General features: G+C 47.5%; 1 protein-coding gene across 1 annotated transcript in view; it reads right to left on the bottom strand.

Moving 5' to 3' along the window:
- The window catches only part of ONECUT1 (one cut homeobox 1), a 39,714-nt gene extending 12,946 nt beyond the window's left edge, over positions 1–26,768 (bottom strand). Inside the window, exon 1 of the mRNA XM_082847152.1 lies at positions 25,481–26,768. Coding sequence (XP_082703278.1) covers positions 25,481–26,588 — 1,108 coding nt within the window. The 5' untranslated portion in view covers positions 26,589–26,768. The remainder of the gene's footprint in view (positions 1–25,480) is intronic.
- Between the last annotated feature and the right edge of the window lie 221 nt (positions 26,769–26,989).

Below are 26,989 nucleotides of genomic sequence, written 5' to 3' on the forward strand. Positions count from 1 at the left end.
TGACTTTGATCTTCTCTGGGAATGAGGTCACCTACAATCAGTACTATATGGGAGACAGAAGCAGACGTGGAAGACGGTAAAAGGCAGAGAATGATTTTGTGCACCACAAGAATAAAAGATTATAAAGAATTTTTTTTTTTTTTTTTAAAAAGCAATGCATGAGGCTGTGGGCAAAGGACAAGCTTTCATCTCAGGCATGACTGGGGCCTATGCTTTGCCCATAATTGGCAGGACAGAGCCAAGGGTATTTCAAGAAATATGAATTCTGCAGGATGTTGAAAGGCATTCCATGAATATTGAGTTTCGAGGTCAGGCAGTTTGGGAAATGCTGAGTTAATTAATGATTAAGCAAGCTTCTTTAATGCAGGACTTCTCAGAGCCTTTAATATGCTAATGTGCACTGATACTTTCTAGCGTATGGGGTCTCCTAAACTTATTTGATTAAGCAACTCTTTATTCAGGGAATTTCTCTCAGGAATGGTGTTGCTTAGAACAGTGTCTCTCAAAATGTGGTTGCCAGACCTATGTTGGTCTGTAAACTGTTACTGACCTGCAGCAAGATCAGAAAATTGAGAATAAGCAATTAGAAAGTTTTGTGGCAGTTTGACATTGCTCCAACATTCTGTGATTATTGTTTTAGTAATACATTTTTTATTGTATTATCAAAACTATTGGTCCAGAACAGATGGAAATTGGAAACAAACAACTACTCCTTCACTGTTTAAGAAGCCCTGTCTTAGAATACACTTTATAAAACATGATATACAGTAACATCCTAGAATCGGCTGTCAGCCAAGCATTTGTATATCAACTTATATTCATTTTCCTGATTTAACGTCACAAAGGACATTACAACATCTAAACTGCTGATTGAACTATGCAAAAGTCTGCCAAGAATTTGTCTGGGAACAAGCAGGCACATTGCTCTACACCTGAAAACAATACAACGTTGTACATCAACTATACTTCAATAACAATTACCAAAAAAACATCTGTTGTACCAAATTAAAAAAAATAAGTAGGCACAGACATGTGGGCCTGGGAGACATTTATAAAGCCAGACGGACTTACAATACAACTTCTTAGATGAACCTGGGCTCACAGGACACAAGCTCAAGGCCCAGCTCTGTGGCCACTGATAGATGTGTGATCTTGGGCAAGTCCATCGCCTTCTCGAGCCTTAGTTTACCCAGCTGCAAAACAGAGGACAATGGCCTTCCTTCCTCACAGGATTATAATAAGCGTTAAATAAGATAAGCTATGCTGAAGTGATTGTTAAAATTATAAACGCTTAAGAAGTGTTTTAGATGTTTGCAAATTAATTTTCAGATCCTTCCTTTTTTCTTTGGTCAAGATGCAAGTATAAACATTGAATTTACACAGCAGGCTCAGGTCTTTGCTCTGTCTCTAGCCTGTGGTATAAACTTGGACACATGACTTGATCTGTTTTTCTGCATCCTTTCAATGAGCAGGCAGTATTCTAAGGCCCCGGCAGGCTTGAAAGCCCTGTGAGTCAATGAATACACCCCTGTAGTGTCTTTCCTGGTTTCCAAAGTCTAATATTATCTCAGTTAAAAAATTTGCAAGGTAACCTTACTCTGTCTTTTAGAATATATAGCCACTATGTTGACTATTCCATTTCGCCTTCTCCATCCTTATGGCTTCTCAAAAAGAGCAGGTAATGGCTCTGCAGGGACACCAGCCAGTCCTGCAAATAATCCAGATCCACGTTCACCTGAATGAAGGCGATCAAACACAAACTCACATTCCTCACAGTTGCTTCGACCTCATAAGCTTTAGAGATTAAAACAATAACAACAGCAACTACCACAGACCCTGCGAACAGTTATGCATTTGCCCTCCTAGGACTCTGAGCCATTAAACAATAGGTACTCTGTATTTTTACTAGTTTCTACTTTTTCATTAAAAATGTAGGAAAATTTGCTTAACTTGCTTCCTGAGGTTCTTGGCATATTTGTCCCAGAGTTGGCTGCTTCACATAGGATGGAATTGTGGATTAGAAGAGGCTGTCTTCTTGGGGGCAGTAATGTATGTTTCAACGTGCCCTTATGGAAGGAACGCCAAGGGTCCAGGTAGAATGAGGGTGTACATTATATTCCCAGTCTATGAGGGAGGAAGTTTCTGTAAAAACACTGCTCTAGCTGTCAAAAGTTTAGGGTTCTGGCTCTGTCATTAATTAGTTGAATGGCTGGGTTAAACCCCTTAACCAGGCTGGGTCAAGCTTCCTTAACTGTATAATGAAGGGACTTGACTAAATAACTTACAACCCCTTCTAGGTGCAGCTCTATGACTTGACGTATGTAAAGTCAACATGACTCCAGAGGGAAGATGTACAGTTCAGATTTCTATGTCATAAATGGGCACTCGGAGAAGCGTGAGCGTTGAACGGTTCACTCTAGCTGGCCCCTCCCGGGCCCCCTCCCCCGTTTTGTAAGGCCATCCCTGTGCCACCACCTCCTTCTCCCTCCTGGCAGGCAGTGGGGAGAGAAGACTTTTGGGGCAGAACACTTGCAGGTGAGGTAGGAAAGGGAACAAGACCTGTGTGCTTAGTAAACAATACTACCAGGTAAGACCCGAAAATTGAACTTCATAAACTGTAATCACAATTTCACTGATCTTAGTTCTACTGAAGAGGAATATGGAGAAATGTGTGTGTGTGGTGGATGCACAGACAAGTGACCGGGGAGCCACAGTATCTGCTAGAATAAGATGGGGATGCAGCCAGATGAATGGTAAGCCATGGGTCTCTCACTGTAGAGACATTATTTAATTTTAGCAACAGCTCTGTGAGGCATCGAATCTAATAGGAAATTTGGGAATTTAACCTGAGGAGAGGACAGTTTGGGCCTCAGGGTCTGGATGGTGAATCCTAGAGAGGCAGGATGAAAGGCCTGCGTGGGCGGGGCTGAGACAGAGCCAGGCCTGGGTGATTCAAATCACATTTATTTGGTGGTCTGACTCTAAGGGACTGAGGAAGGAGACTGTATGCCTGCAGCTTCCCCAATCACATGTGGCTTCTACCCTGAGAGTCCTTGCACTATGGCCATGTACTTCCTCCATACAACTGCTCCAGGGTCTGCTGTCCTAATGTGATTGAGGCGAGGTGGGCCAGGGAGCAGTAAGGGAAAGGGCTGGGATTCCAGGGCATGGTGAAACTGCCCTGTCATCTCATGGGCCTGCTAGCGTCTTCAGTGTCTTCCCCCTGAAGGCCGGTGCCAGTGCTGAAAACTGCAACCTGCAGGGCCAAGGGCTCTTGAACAGGTAAGCCTGTGATGTCCCAAGTCACTCAGGGGAGGTCCGGCCTGGATTTGGAGGAGGCGGGTCCAGGCAGCTGCTAGGGCCCTCAGCTCCTTTGCTGCTCCAGTGCCTCCAGGGAAGGTAGGGTGCACTGGGAAGGCAAAAAGCACACTCTGAAATTCTACCCAGATTCCTGACCGACTTGGTAGTAACATTCCTGCACACCCTGCTCTGGGGAGCTTGGGGCTTCGGGGACAGAGAAAAAGGATAAAAAAGCAGCGGGGCCAGAATAGGCAAATCCGTAGGGACAGGAAGAAGTTGGTGGTTGCCTGTGGCTGAGTACGTAGTGGGGGGAAATGGGTGGGACTGCTAACGGGTATGGGGTTTCTTTTGGGGGAGGTGATAAAAAGGTTCTAAAATTGATTGTGGTGACGGTTGCACAGCTCTGTGAGTATATTAAAACCCACTGACTTATACTCTTTAAATTGTATGGTATGTAAATTACTTCTTAGTAAAACTATTTAAGAAAGAAGTAGCTGGGCGTGCATACAGGGTGAGCCCTCTGCTCTCACTTCCCACTTGCCACCGAGAGGAAACCTCTTCTGGACTGGGGCAGGGACAAGGGGGGTTGCTGTTCACGTCTACTGAGCCCCCAAACACTGTCTCTTGACAGCTGAAACTGCTTTTCAAAGTAAACTCTACAAGACAATACATGTTCGTGGAGGAACAAGCATACAAATAAAACAGATTTCAGTAAAACAAGAATGGAGGAACCATGGAAGTGAACGTGGCAGGTTCCCAAGCCCATTTTACAGGCCAGCACCCATCCTGTGGAGATCACAGAGCCAGTGGGTGGGCTGCCACAGCTTCAGGATTAGAGCTCAGACTCAGGAGTGCTGGGTCATAGTGTTATCTGCTTTGCCTTGACTTACTGTGCTGTCCTGTGCATATTTTTATAAGCCAGGCCCCCAGTTGTTTTGTCAGCTCTTAAGCAGCAAATTTGGAGAACACAGTATAAAGTACAATTTGAAAAGCTAATCCAGTGAGTTCTAACTGATATGGCCACAGGCAGCCTTTACATGGGAAGGGAACTCCTGCACAGACTATCTGGAAACAGTGATGCCCAGGAGAGGGAGGTGGGGCCGATACAACCTGCTGGACACAAGCTAGCTTTTCTGGTATCTGTGACTTTGTGGGTAGCTCAAGTACCTATAGAAACTCATCTGGGCATGAGTGTGAAAGACCTAATAAAAACATGCAAAGAGCAGACGTTCTTAGTCAAGAATGATCACTAGAACTCACCCCTGTACCTTGCTTTATGGTACTTAAATCACCTCCATTAAACCTTCCCACGTGATCCCCACAAAACTCAGGTGAGGTAGAAATGGGTATTATGTCTTTTTCTGTAGGTGAAGAAACAATGTCAAAGAGGTCAGGAGACTCGCCTATGGGCACGCAGCTGGCTCATTGGGTGACCTCCAACTCCACTGTGCCCTGGAGGCAGATGCCAGCATGGTGGACACATCGTGAAAACTTTCCGTAGGATGGTTACACGGGCAGGAGTAGCTGGTGAGGGGAGCCCGGGAACCCAGAGCCACAGTGCGTGGGGTAGGAGCAGGTAGCCGGCCAGGCGGCAGGCCTGTTGTCAGCCAGAAGGCTCTAGCTGAAAGGATGGCAGTTGGCCCATCCAGGAAATCGGGCTGCATGAAGGGAGCTCAGGCCGGGAAGGGCACGGAAGACCCACGCTGGCCTGGGAGGGGGACCAGAGTGAGTCTAGTTTCAGTAGGGGGACAGAGGAGCACTAGACGCTGTCTCCGTGTGGATATCGGCTCTGAGAGGAAGCAAAAGAAAACTGAGCTGACCCAAAGGAGAAGGAAAGATGGGGAGCAGCTAAAGCCAAGAGAGGTCTGCTGCATCACACACAGGCTGGCAGAGTCGCCCGAACCTCTCACAACCCCACCCTGTTTGCTTCTATAACTGAGCTGTCCAGGACAGAGACCTGCCTTCCCTCCCATCTGCTGCCTGGAGTCCTTCTGGAGACAGCATATAACATATTTCCATCAATCTCTCTTCTCTAGGGACAGCTCCACAGCTGTAGCCCAAGAGGCAGGGCTACTGGACTTTATGATCAAAGGAGGGCAGAGGCTGCCTGGGCCTGGGGGGGATGGAAGAGGATCAGCTGAAATGTACAGCTGCTTCCCCTGTGCTAAGCCACACACATGTATCACCTTATGATGTCACTCAACAACTGTGGGAAGCAGGTGCTATTACAGCTGTAGGCTGCTTCCCTGGGCAGCCCCACTGCTCACAGGTGCCCACGATCTGCACTTCTTCTGATCTCCACCCACCTGTCTGCCTAACCTGACTTTAGACTGAGCATTTATTTAAGAATAAAATCGTGGTGGTGGTTAAAAAAAAAGTTTACGTTTGTTTACAAATGCACAGCCTGAGGCTCAGAGGTTAAGGGATTGGCCCAAGGTCACCCTAATAGTAAATGGTGGATCTGAGAAAAGTGCCAGGGCAGGGTCCAGTGACAGTGTGGAGGTGATGGTGTGGAGAAGGCGATGGTGTGGAGGTGATGGTGTGGAGGAGGCGATGGTGTGGAGGAGGCGATGGTGTGGAGGAGGCGATGGTGTGGTGGTGGTGATGGTGTGGAGGTGATGGTGTGGAGGAGGCGATGGTGTGGTGGTGGTGATGGTGTGGAGGTGATGGTGTGGAGGAGGTGATGGTGTGGTGGTGGTGATGGTGTGGAGGAGGCGATGGTGTGGAGGTGGTGATGGTGTAGAGGTGATGGTGTGGTGGTGGTGATGGTGTGGAGGTGATGGTGTGGAGGAGGCGATGGTGTGGAGGAGGCGATGGTGTGGTGGTGGTGATGGTGTGGAGGAGGCGATGGTGTGGAGGAGGCGATGGTGTGGTGGTGGTGATGGTGTGGAGGTGATGGTGTGGAGGAGGCGATGGTGTGGTGGTGGTGATGGTGTGGAGGAGGTGATGGTGTGGTGGTGGTGATGGTGTGGAGGTGGTGATGGTGTGGAGGAGCTGGGGCTCAGGTATTCCTCAGGCACAGACTGGGAGGACATCAGAGAATCACACCAGCTTTCACTTTCCACGGCTCCTGAAACAGCCCTTTTTGTGTGATTCTAGACTATCTTAGTTCTGCTTTATCTTCTCTCATTTTTTCAGTGTTCCCTGTGGTACAGGCTGAACATGAAACAGAAAGGTGAACTGAGAATCCTGTTAAATGAATGCATTTTCATACCCCTGTGATACTTGCATCCATCCTCTTGCTGGCCATTCACTGTCACATGCACACATTTTCCTGGGCACAGGCCCAAGCTTTTTGAGACTCACCAGAAGAGACATGACCACCAGACCCTTCCCTCCTCGAAGCTCTTTCCCTGCATTGCAGCTTCAGAAGAAGCGGTGGGAAGAAAAGCTGCTGCCTCGCACCTGCTCCTTCAGTCAGTAGCAAAAGGTGATGTGGCTCTTTAATGAAAGGTTGGCTCAGGAATTCTGATTTTTAAATTCCTAAACTTCTGTTAATGCCTGATCCATTGGGGTTTTATCACATCAGTCTCCCTCATCTTAAAGAGCCCCTCAATAGTTTGGGCTATAATAATAATAATTGGAAATATGTGATATCGATGCCCTAGTTATGATGTTGATTCTGCAAAACAGTCAAAACAAATGGCAGACCTGATGAATTACATGCTTATTATGCATTATTATCTCATGCAGGCCTATTGTGAATTGTAAGTCTTAGCTTATTGATCCCATTTCTTTAATTAATAGCCATATATAACACTTTATAATATTCACAGCAATTGGAAGTTATAAAATGGAACTCCTTAAAAAATAACCTACAATTTTGACTTTTCGCCAAGTCATCAGACGTTTTTCACAGTTACTTTCAAATTAGTGGTTTTCCTTGTTTGCATTTCTGGAAAGTCATCTGTAGAGTCAATTGTAAATGCTGTTCTCCCAATGACACATGTAGTATACAATTGGCTTCACAAGGGTCTCTAGTAAGCTTGAGAGGAAAGCCCTTCTTGGCCGCTCCATTAAGATATTCAAGGACCTTGACCCTCTGACCCCAATCACCTTTTCCACTTCACTTCCCGCAACTGCTCACCCACCATCCACACTGAGCCACACTGTTCAGAAGTCAGTCCTAAATACATTATGAATGTTCACACCTCTATTCCTTTGCTCAAGCTGTTCCCTCACCCAGAATGTCCTTCCTGCTCTTTCTTGTCCCTATGTAATCAAGGCCCAGCTCAAACATTTCATTTTCTATTAAGGCTTCTCCATCCCCTCTCTCATCTGGGGTGAATTGTGGTCTCCTGTGCCCACAGAGCTCCCCCGATAATTAGTTATTACCTACCCATCTCTCTCACTAGGAATCCATGGATTCTGTAAGAGTAGACCATGGATTATTTCTTTTGCATACTCAGCATCCTTGTTGGATAAATAAGTCAGATGTGGCCCCAGAGAACATGGGGAGACATTCGAGACACAGTCCTTTTAGAGTCCCCAGGTGATTCTAACACATAGGCTAGGCCGAGAACCACTATTCTAAATTAGTGCTTCTCAAACTTGAGTGTACAAACTTGAGTCATTTGGACATTTTGTTAAGATGAAGATTCTGATCCAGCAGCTTTGGGCAGAGCCTGAGATTCTGCACATTTAACAAGCTCCCAGTTGCTCACTGCTCAGTTGCTGGTCCAGGATGGCACTCTGAGTAAACAGGGTCTAGAGTCCAGAGCAGAAATTGTGAGGCGTGGGTCAAATACATCAACATCACCTGGGAGCATGACGGGGAGGCTTGCTCAAAATGTATATTCCGGAACCCTATCTTATCCCTACTGAATTAGATTCTCTGAGAGAATGGGATTCAGAAACACACATTTTAAACAAGTTTCCCAGGTAATTTAGAATAAAGTTGGAGGAGATTCTGTCATTAACTGATAGAACTTCCTAATGCCAAGGGGCAGAGGGGCGGCTGCTGTGGAGCTGGAGAGCACCCCCTCTGGCAAATGAGGGTACTTCACACCCATGCCTCCCTCTTCCTCCTGATTATCCACCAGGCTGGCAACGGAAGAGAAACAAATAACTGGGGGCTTATCTTCTTTTACATCACACCTCCACACGCATGCTGACAAAAGGACTGTTATTAGTCTGCACTGCACCTGTTTTATGGTTGCTACATTTAGGATCTTTTAAAGTATTATTTTACATAATAACATGTTGGCACAAAGGCACACACACACACACACACACACACACACACACACATATCACAAACCTGTTCTGCATATTTCAGGCTGTGCTTCTCAAACTTTAGTATGCTTTAGAATCATTTAGAGAGCCTGTAAGAAGACAGATTACTGGGCTCTTCCCCTGAGTTTCTGAATCAGCAGGATTTCTAGCAAGTTCCCAAGTGATGTTGGGGCATATGAATGGGGGAAGAATTGAAAATGAATGTTACAGAAAAATTTTTTAGCAGGTTTGTTTATTTTACAGGTATGGCTGAAGCAATTTTGAAATTATTTTAGATGTATTTTAGGATTGAGCAAATGAGTAAGTGTGTGTGTGTGCTGGGGGGTGGATATGTTATTGAGTGCCAGGGTTCTCACTGTAGAGGAAGGGACACACAATTATGGAATGAGGGTAGGCAAGAAGAAATCCTATGGGGATATATTGCAGTTAGATGTGGAGGTACTTGTGCGAACTCATGATTTTAAAAATATGTATGTATGCATGTTTATGTGCACGTGTATATTATATATGTATGAGTGCATATGTATATTTGTGGGGGGTGTGTGTGTGTGTAAATATACACGCATATTTTTCCTGGATTTTTCTGAGGAGGCCAAAAAACAAAGTCATGCTACTAGCCATGAGCACACCTAGTGACAAGGCCTTCTTGGTCTCTCATACCATTCCCCACCAGAAAAAACCAGGGCTCATCAAGGAAAGGGCAGATTCTAGGGCTGGGACAGGGTAGGTAACAGATGAGCTTGGAACATCTTATTATGATGCCAGAAAGTAAAAGAAAAAAAATGGAGGAGAAGGAGGAGGAAAAGAATGATGGAAACATGTCACAAGAACAGAGGAGCCAGATTAAAGGGGCTCCCACTGTCAAATGTGAGACAGCTTGAGCACCAAAATAGGTAAGTACAGAACTGAATTAGAAACCATTGGGAAAAAAGGAATGTGTGAATCTTATCCAATAACAAATGGATAAGTAAACGAGAGAGAAGGGGCTCTTGCTCACAGAAGAAAGCTGAGAGCTGACTGTCAAACAAGGCAGGAATGCCGGAGATGGAAAATCATTTTGAAGCCGTCGTGATAAACAGGTCAGGCAAGAATCAATAGATGCTAAATCTGTGGGGAATTCTGATGAAGAGTAGGATATCTGCATAATCTTAAAGTATCTCCCCACAGACTGCTTATTAGCTGTAAGAGAGAAAGAGAAAAAAATATGTGATTATACAGTGGAGAAATCAGGCAACACCTCGACCAAGTGATCAAAATTAACTCTCCAGTTAAGTGGGAGACAGACAGACTTCATGGGCCTCCAGATGTGACCCCCAGAGAAGGACACACCTCACCCATGCAGCTTTCTGGGCAAGAAAGCACCACCTCAATCTAATCACGAGGAAACATCAGATAAACATAAAATGAGAAATATATTTTTTAAAGTGGGGACTATATTCTTCAAACATTTCGATGTTATAAAAGGTTAAAAAAGGCTGTGGAAATGTTTAAGATTAAAGAAAAGAAGAGATATAAAACTTAATCCCAGACTGGATCCTCTCCTGGAGAACAATGCTGTGAAGGACATTACTGGGTCAACGGACAAAAGTGAACTGTGGCTACAGAAGGGAAGGTTCATACTCGTGGAAATACATTCTAAAGTATGTATGGGTGAGGGGCCATGATGTATGTAACGTACTCTGAAACGGTTCATGAAAAAAAATTCTGTGCATTTGAGAGTGAGAAAGAGAGATTGAGAGAGAGAGAGAGAGAGAGAGCATGCATGTGTGCACAGATGATAAAGCAAATGGGTCAAAATGTTAACAACTGGTCAACTGGTGGGTAAATGGTTTATGTTCTTATTTTATTTTTGCACCTTTTGAAAAATTTGAAAAAAACTTCCAAATAAAATTTTCTTAAATCATGCTTTTGAATAATATTTAATGACCCTGAGATAAGTTTGACTGTAAATTCTTTATGAGCTCAATTTTGTGAAAAATTAAAATTAAAAATGTATCTTATTTACGTAATTTAAAAAAGCTAGAAGGAAACAAACCAACACACAAACAGGTACCATCTCTGGGTGATGGGATTATGGATGATTTGATCCTGTCCTATGTTTATAGTGTTTCATATTTTCCAAAGTTATGAGAGAAAAATTATTTTGGAAAGAGGAAAACAAATATTCAGAAAAGTTCTGCATATGTTGCTGACTGCTGTGCCATTGACTGGTAATAGCAAAAACAAAACCAAACCAAAAACTTGAAATCATTGAAATGTCCAATGAAAGGTTGTTGGAGAGGTTATGTAAATTATGATGCTTCTGAAATATTACATAGTCATAAAATTTATGTTTGCCCAATCAATTTATGGACCAACCTAAGCATCCAAAAATAGGGGATTCATTAAATTATAGCATAGCCGTAAAACATAAAATGTGCAGAAAGCTTTTTGATCCAGAGCGCTCCAGGAGCAGAGGGAGGGCTTTGACCTCTTTGCTGTCTTGCAAACTGTAAATACCCTATCTATACATATCTGCTAAATGAATAAGTGCTACTGGTGAGGTATTTGGGGGGGCGGTCAGGAATGGTGGCATTACCAGGGGTTTTTATTGTCTCCAGTTTTCTTTTATGTATTTTCAAATATTCTATCATAAATTTAATAACATGGGATTTTTAATTTAAAAAGTTATAATATAGTATGTATGGATCATCTCATTGAGAAGAGATTGGAAAGATATTCACAAAAAGGGGGTTATCTCTGTTTGGGGGTGTTATGGGTGATCCTTGTCACCTTTTTTCTTGATCAGTAGTAATAATTTTACAAAGAAGTTATTTTTAAAAGGCACTGGACCATCATTAAAAAGTCTACAAATAATAAATGCTGGAGAGGGTGTGGAGAAAAGGAAACTTCTTGCACTGTTGGTGGGAATGTAAATTGGTGCAGCCACTATGGAGAACAGATGGAGGTTCCTTAAAAAACTAAAAAAAAAGTTATCATATAATCCTGCAATCCACTCCTAGGCATATATCTGGGGAAAACTCTAATTTGAAAAGATATATGCACCCCTATGTTAATTGCAGCACTATTTACAATAGCCAAGACATGGAAGCAACCTAAATGTCCATTGACAGATGAATGGATAAAGAAAATGTGGTGCAGGGGCTCCCCTGGTGGCGCAGTGGTTGGGAGTCCGCCTGCCAATGCAGGAGACGCGGGTTTGTGCCCCGGTCCAGGAGAATCCCACATGCAGCGGAGCGGCAGGGCCCGTGAGCCATGGCCGCCGAGCCTGCATGTCCAGAGCCTGTGCTCCGCAACGGGAGAGGCCGCAACAGAGAGAGGCCCGCGTACCACAAAAAAAACCCCACAAAAAACACGAAAATGTGGTATAGATATACAATGGAATATTACTCAGCCATAAAGAAGAATGAAATAATGCTATTTGCAGTGACATGGATGGACCTAGAGATTATCATATTAAGTGAAGTAAGTTAGACAGAGAAAGACAATATCATGTGATATCGCTTATATGTGGAATCTAAAAAATGATACAAATAAACTTATTTACAAAACAGAAACTCACAGACATGGCAAACAAATTTGTGACTACCAAAGGGGATAGTGGGTGGGAGGGGGAGATAAATTAGGAGTTTGGGATTAACAGATACACACTACAAAGTATAAAATAGATGAACAGCAAGGAACTGTTGTATGGCATGGGGATCTATATTCAGTGTCTTGTAGTAACCTATAATGGAAAAGAATCTGAAAAAGAATATATATTTTCTCCATCTCTGCTGACAATGGCAGGCAATCCGACCCTCATCATCTATTGCCACCCTCCTAGCTAGTCCCCTGCTGCTGCTACTTCTCCTATCGGCTCGCACTATGCTGCCTTTCAAAAGCACAAGCCTGACAACTTCACTCTACTAGAGGTCACAACTTCCTTCAGCTCCTGCTGTTACAGACCCAAGTCCCTTGGATGGCACAGGCATACAAGATCCTATGTACTCTCTTTTCAGTCTTCTTTCCAGTTTCCTCCCTGCTCCCACATAACTGTTTTCCTGCCTATCCCAGCACTTATCAAGGACATTGTAAGTATTTGTTTCCCCGCACACGTCCTCCCGTGAGCTCCTCCAGGATACGGCACGTTGTGCCTCTTTTGAGCCCCAGTACTTGGCCCAGCACCCTTCACATAGGAGGTACTCCATCAGCCTGAGGGCAAATGAAGGAAAATGGACCTTTTGAATGATGTAATATGACCCTCAGTGACTTGAATGTGCACATGAATCTCCTAGGGATCTTGTCAAGGTGCAGGTTCAGATTCAGTAGGTCTGGGGTGGAACCTGAGAGACTGCATTTCCTAATGTTCTGCTGCTGGTCTGGGGACCACACTGAGTAGTAAGGACCCAGAGAACAGTAAGAGTTTTTCAGATGGAGGAGAGTATGGATACAATCATTCTTATAGGAATATTGAATTTTTTTAACATCTTCATTGGAGTATAATTGCTTTACAATGGTGTGTTAGTTTCTGCTGTATAACAAAGTGAATCAGCTACACATATACATATATCCCCATATCTCCTCCCTCTTGCGTCTCCCTCCCACCCTCCCTATCCCACCCCTCTAGGTGGTCACAAAGCACTGAGCTGATCTCCCTGTGCTATGTGGCTGCTTCCCACTAGCTATCTATCTTACATTTGGTAGTGTATATATGTCCATGCCACTCTCCTCACCCCAGCTTACCCTTCCCCCTCCCCGTGTCCTCAAGTCCATTCTCTACATCTGCATCTTTATTCCTGTCCTGGCCCTAGGTTCTTCAGAACCATTTTTGTTTTTTAGATTCCATATATATGTGTTAGCATACGGTATTTGTTTTTCTCTTTCTGACTTACTTCACTCTGTATGACAGTCTCTAGGTCCATCCACCTCACTACAAATAACTCAATTTTGTTTCTTTTTATGGCTAAGTAATTAGGAATATTGAATTTTTGAGTGAACTTTTAACCTCAAAAGAGATAAAAGAAGTAAAATATTATATAATGATATAATATTTATATATATTATATATCATTAAAAAATATACATAAAACTATGGAACTATAGGTTATTCCAGAAAAAGGGTAAAATAAATAACAAAGGGGCAAAAATATAAGTCATTTGCTCTTAAATTCTCAATATCAATATTCTTTTTTTAATAGAAGTATAGTTGATTTACAATGTTGTGTTAGTTCCCGGTGTACAGCAAAGTGATTCAGTTATATATATATATATATATATATATATATAGTTTTTCAGATTCTTTTCCATTATAGGTTATTACAATATATTGAATACAGTTCTCTGTGCTATACAGTAGGTCCTTGTTGTTTATTTTTACATAGTAGTGCTCAATATCAATATTCTAATTATCAACTTGGAGTTATAGTAGAATCACCTGGGAGGCTTTTTAATCAGCATATATTTTCTTGCCACCTCTCTGCCACCAACCTGATTTGAGGAATATGAAACTCTCCGCCCACCCCTCCCACTACAAAAAACTACAGCCTTGGAGAAAGCTTTTGTTACTGATGGGAAGGCATCGTTTCACTCAGCCGTGCTGGGGAAGAAACAAGCTTCCAGCTATACAATAATTCTGATCCAAGAAATCTTCTGCAAAGGGGTTTTACCCACGGCATCCACACATGCTATTGTTCCCTCTGCCTGAAAACCTCTTTCCCCATTTCTGACCAAGTCCTGTTTTTTTTTTTTTTTCCAGAGCTTCAAAACTATTCCTTCATCACACCCTAAACCGTTCCTTCTTGGCACAAAAAAGCAACCAAGCTATTTGTCTCTCTTCCCCCCTAGACTATGAGCTCCAAAAGATTTGTTTGTGCTCAGTACATCCGCAGTACTGAGCACAGCACTGTCATGGCTGTACTCAAATGAATAAAGAAAAAACCACTCTTTCCATATCTAATGAAATTTCCTCTTTCACATCTTATGCCCTGTCCACAGTTGGCCAGATATAATTCCTAAGAGAGCTGACATTTAGTACAGGGCTAAGAACTGTGTAAATGACAACTGAAATGTCCTGGGGTTTATTTGGTCCAAGTTGTTCGGGTTGGGGAATCAGACAGAAACAATCTTTTTCCTCCCCAAAGTTAAAATTAAATAATATTTACCTGTTACAAAACATGTATATTTAAGATAGGAAGCACAGGAACTAAATGAACACTGGTGAAGGCAGCACCTGACAAAAGAACTAGAACATCTGCTGTCTGTGAAGCTACAAGGGTGTTCTCTCCTTTTATCTCTAGCCTTTCCCTACTGGAGGTACCACTCTTAGGAACTTGAGTTTATTATTAACTTGTTTTTTCCACATACTTACGTATCTCTAAACAATAAGTTGTTTAGCATTTCTTGCTTTTAAGCCTTGTAAAAATGGTAGTGTTCTGGTGTGATTTTCTATAGCTTGTTCTTTTTTTTAAAAAAAAAAAAAAAAGAAATTCAACACTGTTCCTAAGACTCAACTATGCTGTTGTGTATAGCTGTGGCTCATTCATTTTCATCACTCCAATATACTCCTGCATTATATGAATACAGCACAGTTTATTCCTGCATTCCTCGTCAGTGGGCATTTGGGATGTTTCTGGTTATTTGTTCTTAGAAGCAACGCTGTTACAGACCATCCGTGTACTCATCTTCAGGAGCACCTGTGAGCTTATCTAGGGTATATACCAAGGGGTATCTAGGGTATATACCAAGGGGTAGACTTCGTTCAGCTGTGGGTTCAGGTTTATAAGCCAAATTATCTTTTGAAGCAACGGTGGCAATTTACATCCCCACCAGCAGTGCATGAATTCCTGATGATCCATATCCTTACCAACGCAGGTATTGTAACCTCAAGCTGAAATATTTTTGTGCCAGAAGGCAGTGCTCCTGACTGGAAAGGCTCTTTCCTACTGGCCATCTGATAGGAGAGCCTGATCTGAGACTCTGCCCAAGAGATGGGCGTGCCAGGGACTTACACCTTGTTGAATCCTGACTTTGGGACAGAGCATTAAATTGAGAAGAGAGACTGTCATGGATACACAGTCATCATAGAAGGCAATCATTCATAGAATGTGGGATCTGCCAAATCCTTCATTCTACATTTAAGGAGACTGAGACCCAGAAAGGTTAAATGACAAGGTCTCAGAGCTAATTAGTACAAGAACCTGTCTCTGGGGCTCTCATTGCTTAGTCTAGGGTTGTTTTTTTTTTTTTAAATGTGTTTATTTGGTTTAGTAATTTAAGATAACACAAGCTAGTAAATTAAAAATGACTCCGTAAATATTCAAATAACTGCCAACTTATCTTTAAAAGGTAGTTATTTGACTTCCGTGACTGATGAATTTGATAACTTTAGCTTCTTGTGAAGTAAACAGTAATACTGAATTTCAATGGGATAAATAGGGGAAAGATGCAATCTCCACAGTAATGGTTTTCAATGGGCAAATTTAACAGTATTAAAAGACACTGATCCCCTGGGGAAATTAATTCCCAATTTTTTGACGGATCATCCTCATCCTTGGATCATCCCCCCAGGCAAATGATAGGCGTGGGTTTAAGAAGCCATTTTATGAGGAAGGCCAACTTCAAATGCAGTGAAATTTCAATTCATCCTCCTCTTCTGAGTACTCAAAATTAACCTATCATAGGAGGCTGGGAACTGTTTGTGGATATCATGGCAAAAGAGCCTCAGTAATCCGATGGTATATAATCTTAGATGCCTTTACTTGTGAATGTCGGAAAACTCTGAAAAGAGACCAGTTTGCAGCTGAGGTACTTAGTGCTCTTCAGAGTGTGCATAAGAAGCATGATGTGTACAAAGGAATCTGTCCCCACATACGAAGCAGTAAAAATGCAACTGGGGAGGGGAGGAAGACTGCCTAATAGGAAGGGTGTCTGTGTGGAGGAGAGTGGCTTCGAAAGCCTGCAGTGGAAATCTTCATCCTGGAGCTGTTTCATACAGGAAACCCTCCCTCCACCTCCCCTGTCCAAATGCCTTGCTCCTCTCTACCCCAAGAATCCATTTACCATTTGAAAATATCTTTGGTTTAACAATGTCGGCAGGGTGGCAATAAAAGCTTTCCAAGAGGCATCCCTCTTTTTTTTTTTTTTTTTTTTTTTTTTTTTGCGGTACGCGGGCCTCTCACTGTTGCGGCCTTTCCCGTTGCAGAGCACAGGCTCCAGACGCGCAGGCTCAGCGGCCATGGCTCACGGGCCCAGCCGCTCCACGGCATGTGGGATCTTCCCGGACCAGGGCACGAACCCGTGTTCCCCGCATCGGCAGGCAAGCTCTCAACCACTGCGCCACCAGGGAAACCCGGCATCCCTCTTTTAATGTCAAGATAAGACTCAGGAGCTGCTTATTGCTTTGGGGCGGGGGGCGGGCTTGGAGGGAAAGGACACCAAGTAATTTTGCTAGGAATGCTGACCAAACTGTACCGAGGTACTCCTGGTTCAGGTTTTCCTCCCAGCAGTCATTTTAATCAGCACTTCCCCTATTTAATGAGCTTGTAGTGCCATTACATAATCACCCAGCTCACTGGATTAATGACGAAAAGAGGAACTGATTTTTCCAGTTGCATCATTTGAAGTAAATGTTAACTTTCTTTCTGAGTCCTTAGTTAACCGCATTAGTGTGACAAATATGTCTTTGTCTAGCATAAGTAATTAGAATTTAATCACTTTAACTGCATCTTAATTACCCTAAATGAATTGAAAGGACATTTAATAGTAAAGATTAAATTGCCTTAATGAACGATTTTTGTGACTCCATCAATACTTGAATCGCGTTAGCCACTCCTCTCACGCACTTCACCTGCAGTGAGCAGACGGGTCACTAGGTGGCGCGCTTCGCTCGTTTATTTATTTAATTTCCCCCATTGATCTGTTTTAGAAGACATCAGGAAAGAAAGCAAAAGGCATAGAGTTTATTATGTTCCTTTGATAACCTCTCTTTGGGACTACGAGGTCATCACCAGATGCAAAATGAAAGCAGCGATTTCAGAAACTGTCGATTCTGCGTACCCTATGGCATATGCAAAGGGAGATGAGAAACGCATGGGTAACTGGAAACTTGCGGTGCTTGAGGGAAATTGTAAGTTGCCCTCTGGATGATTGCCAACATATATACAGAGTTTAAGTCAATTTATTATTTTTTAGTGCAGAGTCCTAAAACATGAGTAACAGGCAAGCTTGGAATAGCAAGACAGGCACTGATGTGAAGCCAAGAAATATAACTGCTGTGCAAGTGCAGATCAGAACACCAACGCCTGAAAGAATGGGAGGTTTGGGCCTTTGGGCCCTCCTCCAGGCTGGCTCCCAATGGACCAGTCCTACCCACAGAAAACATCTAATGAGATGGGTCTTGCCTGTGAATAATTGTTTAAGTGAACAAATGGATGGAGAGACTTGGGTTCCACGTCTAGCTCTGTGACTGCCTCACATTCCCTCTGGCTGCTTCCTCAAAAGAGAGCAATAAAAAGTCTCTCTTATAAGTCTTGAGTAAAAAAGAAATAAGTTTCCACAAGTAACTCTCTTTGAGAGTCCCAGAGGGAAGACACACATTTTCTAATTTCGAGATCTTATTATGCAGAGACTTTCCAGATTGGTGTTTATGACAGTGGATCAGACATTTCCACATTCTGGGTCCACTGACCTAGTGGACTTGCACCCATAATTGAGGCACAGGGTGGAGGGTAAGGGTGTTCTGAGCTTTGAGCTGGGAAAGCTGAGTTCAGGGTCTCAGTGGTTTCCAGCTCTGTTACCATAGGTAAGTTATTCAACCTCATTGAACAGAGAAACAGGAAAAATAATGGTAATTGCCCTGCAAGCTAGCAGCTCCCACACTTTGCTGCACATTAAAATCACCTCAGAGCTCTTAAATATCCTAGTGCCCAGGTCATGCCCTATACTACTAATGCCAGGATATTTGAGGTTTTAGCCAGGAATGTTTTTTTTTAAAAGATCCCTAAATGATTCCAATGCATAGCAAGATTTGGGAGCCACTGGCACAGACAGTGAGTATTAAATGAGAACATCTATGTGCCTAGCACAGTACCTGACTAATAAAATGTACACAATGGACACAAACTCCTTCCTTATCACTTGCCAAGACAAATGTGAGGGTTGTACTTCAAGGTCTGGTTCTGTTCAGCTGTTATCTTATCAAATTGTCTCACCTAAAGGAGAAGAAAATTTCTAGAAGCTAATTTGTTCCAACTTTATGATCATGTAACATCTTTTGGGAGGAACATAATGGGGATGATTCTATAGCAAGACCCTGTGATAAGACATAAATTTATATGTTTGTATCAAAATAATAAGATTGCCCTGTGATTGGTCTGGTCATCTAACCCAATCCTACAATTTCAGAAGAAAATTAAGCTTCATTAGTATTAACATACTTGTATTAAAATAATAGTCTGTGCAAATCTGTTGACAGAAGACAGTAATTTACGATTATGCACTAAATTCATTCACTAGAAAATTTCATTAGAAATCAGTTTTTTCCTTTTTGCTAAACTCTGTGAGGCTGACACTTTTCATGTAAAAATAATGTGGCTTTCTTCTCCCAAAGGTGCTTACCCATCTTATTTAAATACACACAAAATGAAAATAGTATTTAATGAATACTTGTTGAATCCTTTATCTAAGATTATAGGAAATCTATCCTCTAACTACTATGACTTCAATAGGACCCTCCTTCTGTTGCTACTTTAGGTTGGGGACCATTCAATTTTGCCAAGAGTGTGGAAACTGCTGTTTTCAAGGGGACTGAAATGAGACTAGTCACTTCTCATCCAATCCGTCAAGGCTCCTTGGTTGGCTTAAAATAGTAAATTGGTGTTTAACTTTTCCAATATATGGAATTTACAAAGAACACTGAGCACTCTTACTTGAAGGGCGAGGCTTCTAACTATGGATTTTGAGGAGCAAGACACCTGAGAACCTCCTTTTTAATTACCCACCTTCATTAGACTTGAGGATTTTCTTTCTTACAAGGAAATCAAGAATAAATGTTACCGATATACACCGTAAGAACTATTTCTTCTGAGAACTTTGGGTAGCAGCGTCTGTTTGATTAGCTGAATTTGCCATGAATGTGGAAATGATGACATCAAAACAGCTCATGTAACAACCTCCTCAAAGACCTTGTAGATTAGAGATGACTATAGATTTTCCCCAGCACGGATCAAAGGGACTGAATTGAACGTTTTAGCTTAATGATCCAACCCCTGTCACACCCATAGGGACTCGAATTCCGATTGTATAAGCAGGTGTGCCCATGGACTCAGACGCACACAGAAAGCTGCTGGAGAGGGAGGAAAAAGATCAACCACCTGATCGACGAGGATAGGTCTGATCTTTTCCATTACTTGACCGTGCCCGTGTGTACTACTGGTGGGGCCTCACGATTTCTCATAAACTTCGAAATATTAGCTGTTAGTTTTTGTTTCCTCATCACAACTGTTCAAAGCCATCCTAGCCACCCACCAGGGGCAAGAGAAACCCTGGCAACAGGCCTGGCTAGGCCCTGTCCAGGGTCCTGACTCCGCACCAGGGCTCCAGGCCGCTAGGCCTCCCAGAGCACTTCACCCAGCCCACCAGACAGCAAACAAAGACCTTCAAGCTCAAAGCCTCAGGGCAGGCTTCTAACTCCCACCAGTTAGCTGGAAGGGGAAACAACAAAGGGATCGCTAATCCACCCTCCCTTCACTACACCCCGAGCCCCAACCTCCCATTTCAGACTGCCAGGGTCACTTTCTCTACTGTGACCCTGATAGTCTCAAACTAAAACATGCCAGCAAAAGTATAATTTGGATATAATTTCCAAACATGCATCTTGAGAGGTTAGAGTTGGGGTATAATTTGGGGGGATGGCAATTTTGTCTCATCAGTGGGGTAATACCCAGGAATTGTTTAGGAGCAAGACAGATCCGCTAGGTATCCTTTTCTCCCTCCACTACACTCTCTACCTGTCAAAATAGTTCTCATTTTGAAAATCACTAAGACATCAATGTTCTAAAAACAAAGCCTCTCCTCTCCGCAGCGGGTTGAACCACAGAGGCTCTCTGGGTGCCTGGCCTCGCGGCCCGCAGGGGGCATGCGCAGCTACTGGGGAAGATGAGTCCACAAGGAGGGCATCAGTGAGGGCACGAGCTTAGCTTCCTGTGGTGCACTGAGCGCTTGAAGATAAAGAAAGATGCAGCCTGGGCTTTGAGTTGCTTTGCTGCTACAACACAACGGTGCTATTGTTGGCACAGACTGTCCCAAGTGCCAGCTGCAAAACAGCGACGGCAGGACTGGGTCTCTACTGACCCCGATTGCCCACTGGGTGCTTCCAAAGGGCCTGGGGCTGCACCCGCTGGCGGGAGAGCCAACCACCCTCGGAACAGGCCGCAGGGTTTATTGTCTCAGGCAGCCATGCTCGATGCTCTGACACCAGGTCACCACAAAATAACCATCAGGCCTCCTCAAGCCACAGCAGCAGGTCTCCTCCACTCTAGTCAAACTCTCCGCTCCAACCTTCACCACATGCACACTTCTTAACTCCATGCGCCCCCTCCTCTCCTCCCTGGGGTTTGTGCTCCCCAGTGGGGGCCGCAAGAGAGAACTATTGTTCCACACCCTCCAGGGGTCAGACATGGGCTGTGAGAAAGGCCCACGCAGAGCCTTCTGGGGATTGTCCCCAACAGCCAGACCTGTTCGGCTGGCGTGTGTGTGTGTGTGTGTGTGTGTGTGTGTGTGTGTGTGTGTGTGTATGTATGTATGTGTGGGCGGGGGTCCCTAGCCAACTCTCCGGGAGCATGGGCGACCCTTAGGCCTGAGTTGGTGAGGGGACTCTGGAACTCCTCGGCCTCCGCCTGACGACTGGCTGGCCCCCAGGCCACGCTGGGAGGAGTCTAGCATAAAGCTTCGGAGGTGGCTCTCGTCCGGGGCAGCCAGCCCCCATGGCCCCCAGGCTGCTAGGCGGACGCAGTCGGCAGCGCCCCGCGGGCCCTTTGTTCGGGCCGCAGCCGGCTGAGAGCAGCTGCACTGCCCGAGAACCGCCCCGCAGAGACGCCGGGCGTGGCGGGGAACCAGTCCACTTGGCACCTTCTCCTCCGACTCTTGGGCCCAGGAACCCTTCCAGTTCCTGCATTCCACACGCCCAGTTGTGGCTTTTCTCCCGGCCCAGAGTCTTCGAGGACTGGAGAAGTGGAGTTCCCAGGGCCCAGCATCGAACTCCTTCTGCTTGGCTCCCATGGCCCAGAGAAGGGAGGGGACAGTTGAAACGTCGCCCGTTGGTATAAATATTAACAAAAAGCAAATGGACTTGTGCGGGAGCCAGTTAGTTATCAATCAACCAGGCAGCAAGGCCACTTATGGCAAACATGGCCCATGTTGGTCCGGGCGAGACTTTCTCATGGCCACCTCCTGGTCAGACTGCCCCCCCCCACGCCCCCCGGTCCCCGGGTGGTCCTGGGGCAAATCCCGTCCAGGAAACAGGAGCAGTCCCGGGTGCTGGAGACCCGTCTGGCTCCCTGGCGCCGCTGTTGGGAGGTTTCTTCGCCTCCAGGTACCGCAGGGTCGAAGCGGCGCACCACCCACCCCTGCCCGACCCCGGGCCTCGCCTGCTGGGTCTCTGCAGCACCCGTTGGTGGGTGTGCAGTGGCAGCCTCTTCCTGCGCCGGCAGCTCCCCTACTGAGGCCGGAGCCTTCTGGAATCTTTAATTGGAAGCTAATCTCCCCGCGTCTTAATAGGCGCCCACGTCAGAGGCGGGGCACCCACCCACCGGCACAGCCCAGCCCCCCCCCCACCCGGGATGAGACGCAGCGTGAGCCTGGTTGCGCTGCACTTTAATGGGGAAGCAGCAAGTGTTACATTGAGGGAACATATATTGATTTTTTAAAGGTAGTTAATTTGGTGAGAATTTCCTCCTGTCTCCCGTCGTCCGCCAGCCGATGTAATTTCGTGAAGAGAAAGCGCCTCTCCAAACACGCTGCCGCGGGCGGGCGGAGGGTTTTGACCCTCCACACCAGGCTGTACGGAACCCGGGGTACCAGGAGGGCATGAAGAAGCCACTCTCCCGCTACCCAGCGAAGGAGCCGACCTCGATGGGCCTTGCCTCGCATGGGGTAGAAACGAGTTTAAGGGGTCTTTGAGTGCAACGGCGAGCAAGAGCTGCAAGTGGCACCTCCCTCCGTGCACGGGAGCTGGCAGTGGGGAGGAGGGGGCAATGTCTCACAGCTGCGTCCAACATGCCCTGCAATCCGTTTTTAGTCACCTGCAGTCAGGGCCTACCAGAGATCATTTGAACGGTTCAGGAAACGGCCTCGTTCCGCCCGCCCCCGCCCCCACCACCAAATTAAAATGTTAACGGGAGGTCTTGTCGTTCTTCGGTGACTTAAAAACAAGTCTTGGCTCTTGCTGCGTAATGGGATTGATCCCGGCTGGCTCCGCACGCGCGCTCATCCCAGCCCGCCCCACCCCTTTAATGAAGTTAAAGAAAGGAAAATGGGAGAGACAACCCCGCATCCGGGTCTTAGGATAACGAGTTCGCTGGGGGTTTGGCGCCAAACTCACGTCCCACCAGGGTCTCCGATTTTCCTTTTCTTTTTTTTTTTTCTCGAGGAAAAGGCCACGCGCCTCCGTCCAAAGGCTGGGCAGGACTTTCTACGCGCTGCTGGGTGCCAGGCAGCGGCCCCTTCGATAACTTCCTGGGTCCCGTGAGGCCGGGCGGGTACGTCCACCGCACTTCCCGTGTGCAGGTAGCAGTACTAGGGCTGCCCATGCGAGGAGGTGAGAGGGCGCTCGTACAGGGCAGGGCGCTAAGGCGGGTATCCAGGGCTCCGGGGTCGTCCCTGAACCTAATTTATCAGTCTGTCTTTCCAGGGGACAATAGGAGGCAGTGGGGAAGGAGAGTCATTTAAGTCCTGAGCAAGCGCCTTCAGGAGGTGGGGTGTTTGGAACGAGCTTCCCTGGGGGTGGGGGGGAACGGCTCTCCATTTGCATCCCCTCCCTCCATTCCCCCAGCCCCACTAACCTGCCTGTGTGTGCACTGCCTCGGTAAAAAGTCCTGAAGCCGGGCTTGAGGCTGGCGTGTGCGTGTGAAAAGGCACTACCTTGGACGCCGGCATAGGCATATCAGTCTGGGAGAGGAATAGCGTTTTCGGCCGTCCCTTCCAGAACTTCAGCTGCCCTCGGGTCTCGGTCTACCCATGGGATGGGGGCGATCTGGTGGCTGCACACAAAGCTAGAGAGTGGAATTGCGGGAGCCCCAGAGGGTACCCTGTCAACCTCTTTCTTCCCCCTCCCGTCCCCTTACCCCAGCCTCTCCTGGCTTCTGGGTTCAGGCTGCAAGAGTCCTCGTGGGGACTTTGGAGCCAACGAGCGCGGGGTTGGACTGGAAAACCTGGCGGGGCAGAGGCTCAGACGGTGCGGAGCTCCAGCAGGGAGGCCACAAGAACCCAGACCCCAGGACTGCTTTGGGTCGCATCCGGCTGGAGTCGCAGGCTCGCGGGGACGCCGGCACCCGCTTCCCTCTAGCTTCTCATTGGCCCGCACGATGTGGGGGAGGGGGCCCTGGCCTCTTGCTTTGATTTTAGACTGTGAAACGGCTCAGTGCCCACGGCTCTGCGCGGATTGACGGTCTCTCGTTCTCCAGGGACGAATTAATGGAGAACGATCAGTTAATTAACAAACCCTCATTCCGGCTTTTACCTTTTTCTTCGCCAGGACTCAGGCTAGGTCGCCGGGCTGAGATTGGGTGGGGGTGTGGCAGCATGTACCCCAGGAGTCAATCAACTCAGCCCGGGTCTCATCAAACCGAGTCCACCCTCAGCTGCCCTTGGCTATACCTCTCCGCTTGTCCTCCGCCCTAGGGGGTCGCTGAATCTGCTTGAAATCCCCCGTGTGATTCAGGCTGGGGTCAGCTGTCCCCTCCGCCGGTGGGCCGGCCAGAGCCTTCCCCTTACCTTGGCTTAGAGAGGCAGGGGGAACTGGGCGCAGTGTCTACGCAGCGTCGCCAAGACCTTCCCGCTCAACTCGGAAACACCAGGCCCTCGGGGTGTTTGGGCCCGGAGACCTCTGCTCGAAGACTTGTTTTTTTCCCTCACACTCCCACCCCCTGCATGGGATTCAGACGAAAATTCATGCAGAGGAATAAAACAAAATGCGAAGCTCTAAGCGAGTCGGCAGCGAAATCGGTCTCTGGGCTAAGCTAGAAGCTCCCTTGTTGCTCGGCCGCCCTCACCTGGACCTTGGCACGATCTGCCTCCCTCTCTACAGCCGGTCACAAGCGCAGAGTGCGTCCTAAACCTTAACGGAGCGTCTGCGCCACACACCCACCGCCGCGCGGCTTCGGAACCTTTGCTGGAACTCCCAGAGTGCGCTCCCCACCCTCCAGCCCCCCACCCCGCCCCGCGCCACTAAAGTGAGCGCGGGAGCGGGGTCACCGCAGCGAGTTCAGCTAAACATTGGCGGGCAGCTCCCGCACGCTCCAGCACAGCGCCCGGGTATGTGCCAGGGATACTGGCTGGCAGCACCTGCGCGCAGTTCCACGCACGCGTCGCCTCTCTCGCCCCACAAACCTGGAGTGCCAAACCCAGAAGCGATACACAGACCGTATCCAGCCAGGTGCTGGGATTTCTTTCCTCCTACGGTCGTGCGAGCTTCCTGCGCTGTCTCCCAGCACAAATGCTCCTCTGCAATCACCCAGGCCGCGCTGCTCAGTTCCCGGAGCCTTCCACAGCCCAATGCACTGAGTCCTGGAAGAGGCTGTCTGCTCCCGGGAGCCACGCTCTGGCTCTTCCAGGCCTAGGGACCCCCCTCTCGGTGAAAGGAGGACGGGATGAAGCGTGCACAGAGCTCTCTCCTTCCCTGCCTCCTTGGGTCCCTTCAGCTTCCCCAATACCTTATCTCCCCGCGCGCCCAGCTCCTTGGCCCGCTCACCTGCTAAGCGGAGCGCAGACATGCGCTGGAACTCCGGCTCCTGCAGCCACTTCCACATCCTCCGGAAGGTCTCCCGGCCGGATTTGAGTTTGCTCCAGGGTTTGGGGTTGCGCAGCAGGTCCGAGAGGGTCCCTTGGGAGCGACAGAGCACCCTCTGCGCGAAGATGGCCTGTGGTATGCTGTAGCGCTTAAGCTCGGTGGTGATACGCTGCGCCACCTCTTTGGTATTGATCTCTTCCATCTGCCCTGAATTACTTCCATTGCTGACCTGCGCACCGGTTACCGAAGGGTTGGGCTCCCGGGCCGTGCCCAGGAGTTGCCCGTGGCCCTGGGCGTTCAGGTGGGCGTGTGGGTGGTGTGGAGGAAGGCCGTTGATGGGAACCATGCCGGCCGAGGTGGGCGTGAGGTGCTGCTCCCCGTGACGGCCGAGCATGGCCGGGTGGTGGGCTTCGAAGCCATTGGGGGTGAGCATCTTGTCGGTGGGCATGGCGGCGCCCGGGTGGGCATAGTGGGGGAGCCCTTGCTGGGAGTTGTGGATGCCGCCCAGACCGGAGCCGGAGAGGGGAGAGAGGCTCTGGCCCATGCCGGCCACGTCCTTGTGATAGGGGGTGTAGAGGTTATTCATGGAGGCCAGCCCGCGCTCGTCCCGCATGAGCGTGAAGCTACCGCTCACGTTGCCTGCCAGGCGCTGGTGGTGGTGCGGGTGGTGGTGGTGGTGGTGGTGGTGGTGGTGATGGTGGGGGAACTTGTCCGAGACGGTGGAGATGGGCGGCAGCGGCTGCAGAGGGGTTAAGGTGGTGTAGGTGGTGGGCATGCTCATACCTGGGGGAGTCTCGCAGGCCATGGTCATGGTGGGGTGCAGGGGGCCGGCCAGGCTGTGCTCGGGGGCCCGGTGGTGGTGGTGGTAATCGCCGCTGCCGCTGCCGCCGTCCAGCAAGGACGCCATGCCCATCGAGCGCGGGTGCGCAGGGGGCAGGTGGCTGCCGCGGTGCGCCACGGAGCTTCGCGCGTGGGGGCTACCGCCCAGCAAGTCAGCAGGGGCAGGCACCGGCTCATGGCTCACGCCGTGCAGCTCCCCGATCGCCTCCATGGTCAGCTGCGCGTTCATCGTGATCTGGGCGAGCGGACGGCGGACACAACATCGATGAGGCCGGGCAGAGGCGGCGAAGGGCGCACGCAGTCCGGTCTTCACATCGGCTGCTGGCGACTGCTGCCTTCCTTCCTTCCTTCCTCTCACTGTGGGGCTCTGTCTCCCTCTCAGTGTGTCTCGCCTTCCCTCTTGCCCCCACCTTCCCCTCTGCGTCCTCGGCTTTTTTTTTTTTTAAATATTAATTTCCAGAAAGGATCCGCGCCGTTGGGCGAGCGCGGTGCCCCCAGCCCGCCCGCCCCCGGCCCCCTCACGTCCCTCTCCTTCCTAGAATTGTGAGGCCCCCGGCTCCTCTGACGCACCCCTTGCGCCTTCCGCGGCTGCTGCCTGCCCGCGCCGCTGGCCAGCTCCAGCCATGGCTC

Source organism: Leucopleurus acutus (assembly GCF_964270905.1).
Source record: "Leucopleurus acutus genome assembly, chromosome: 1".
Lineage (NCBI taxonomy): Eukaryota > Metazoa > Chordata > Mammalia > Artiodactyla > Delphinidae > Leucopleurus > Leucopleurus acutus.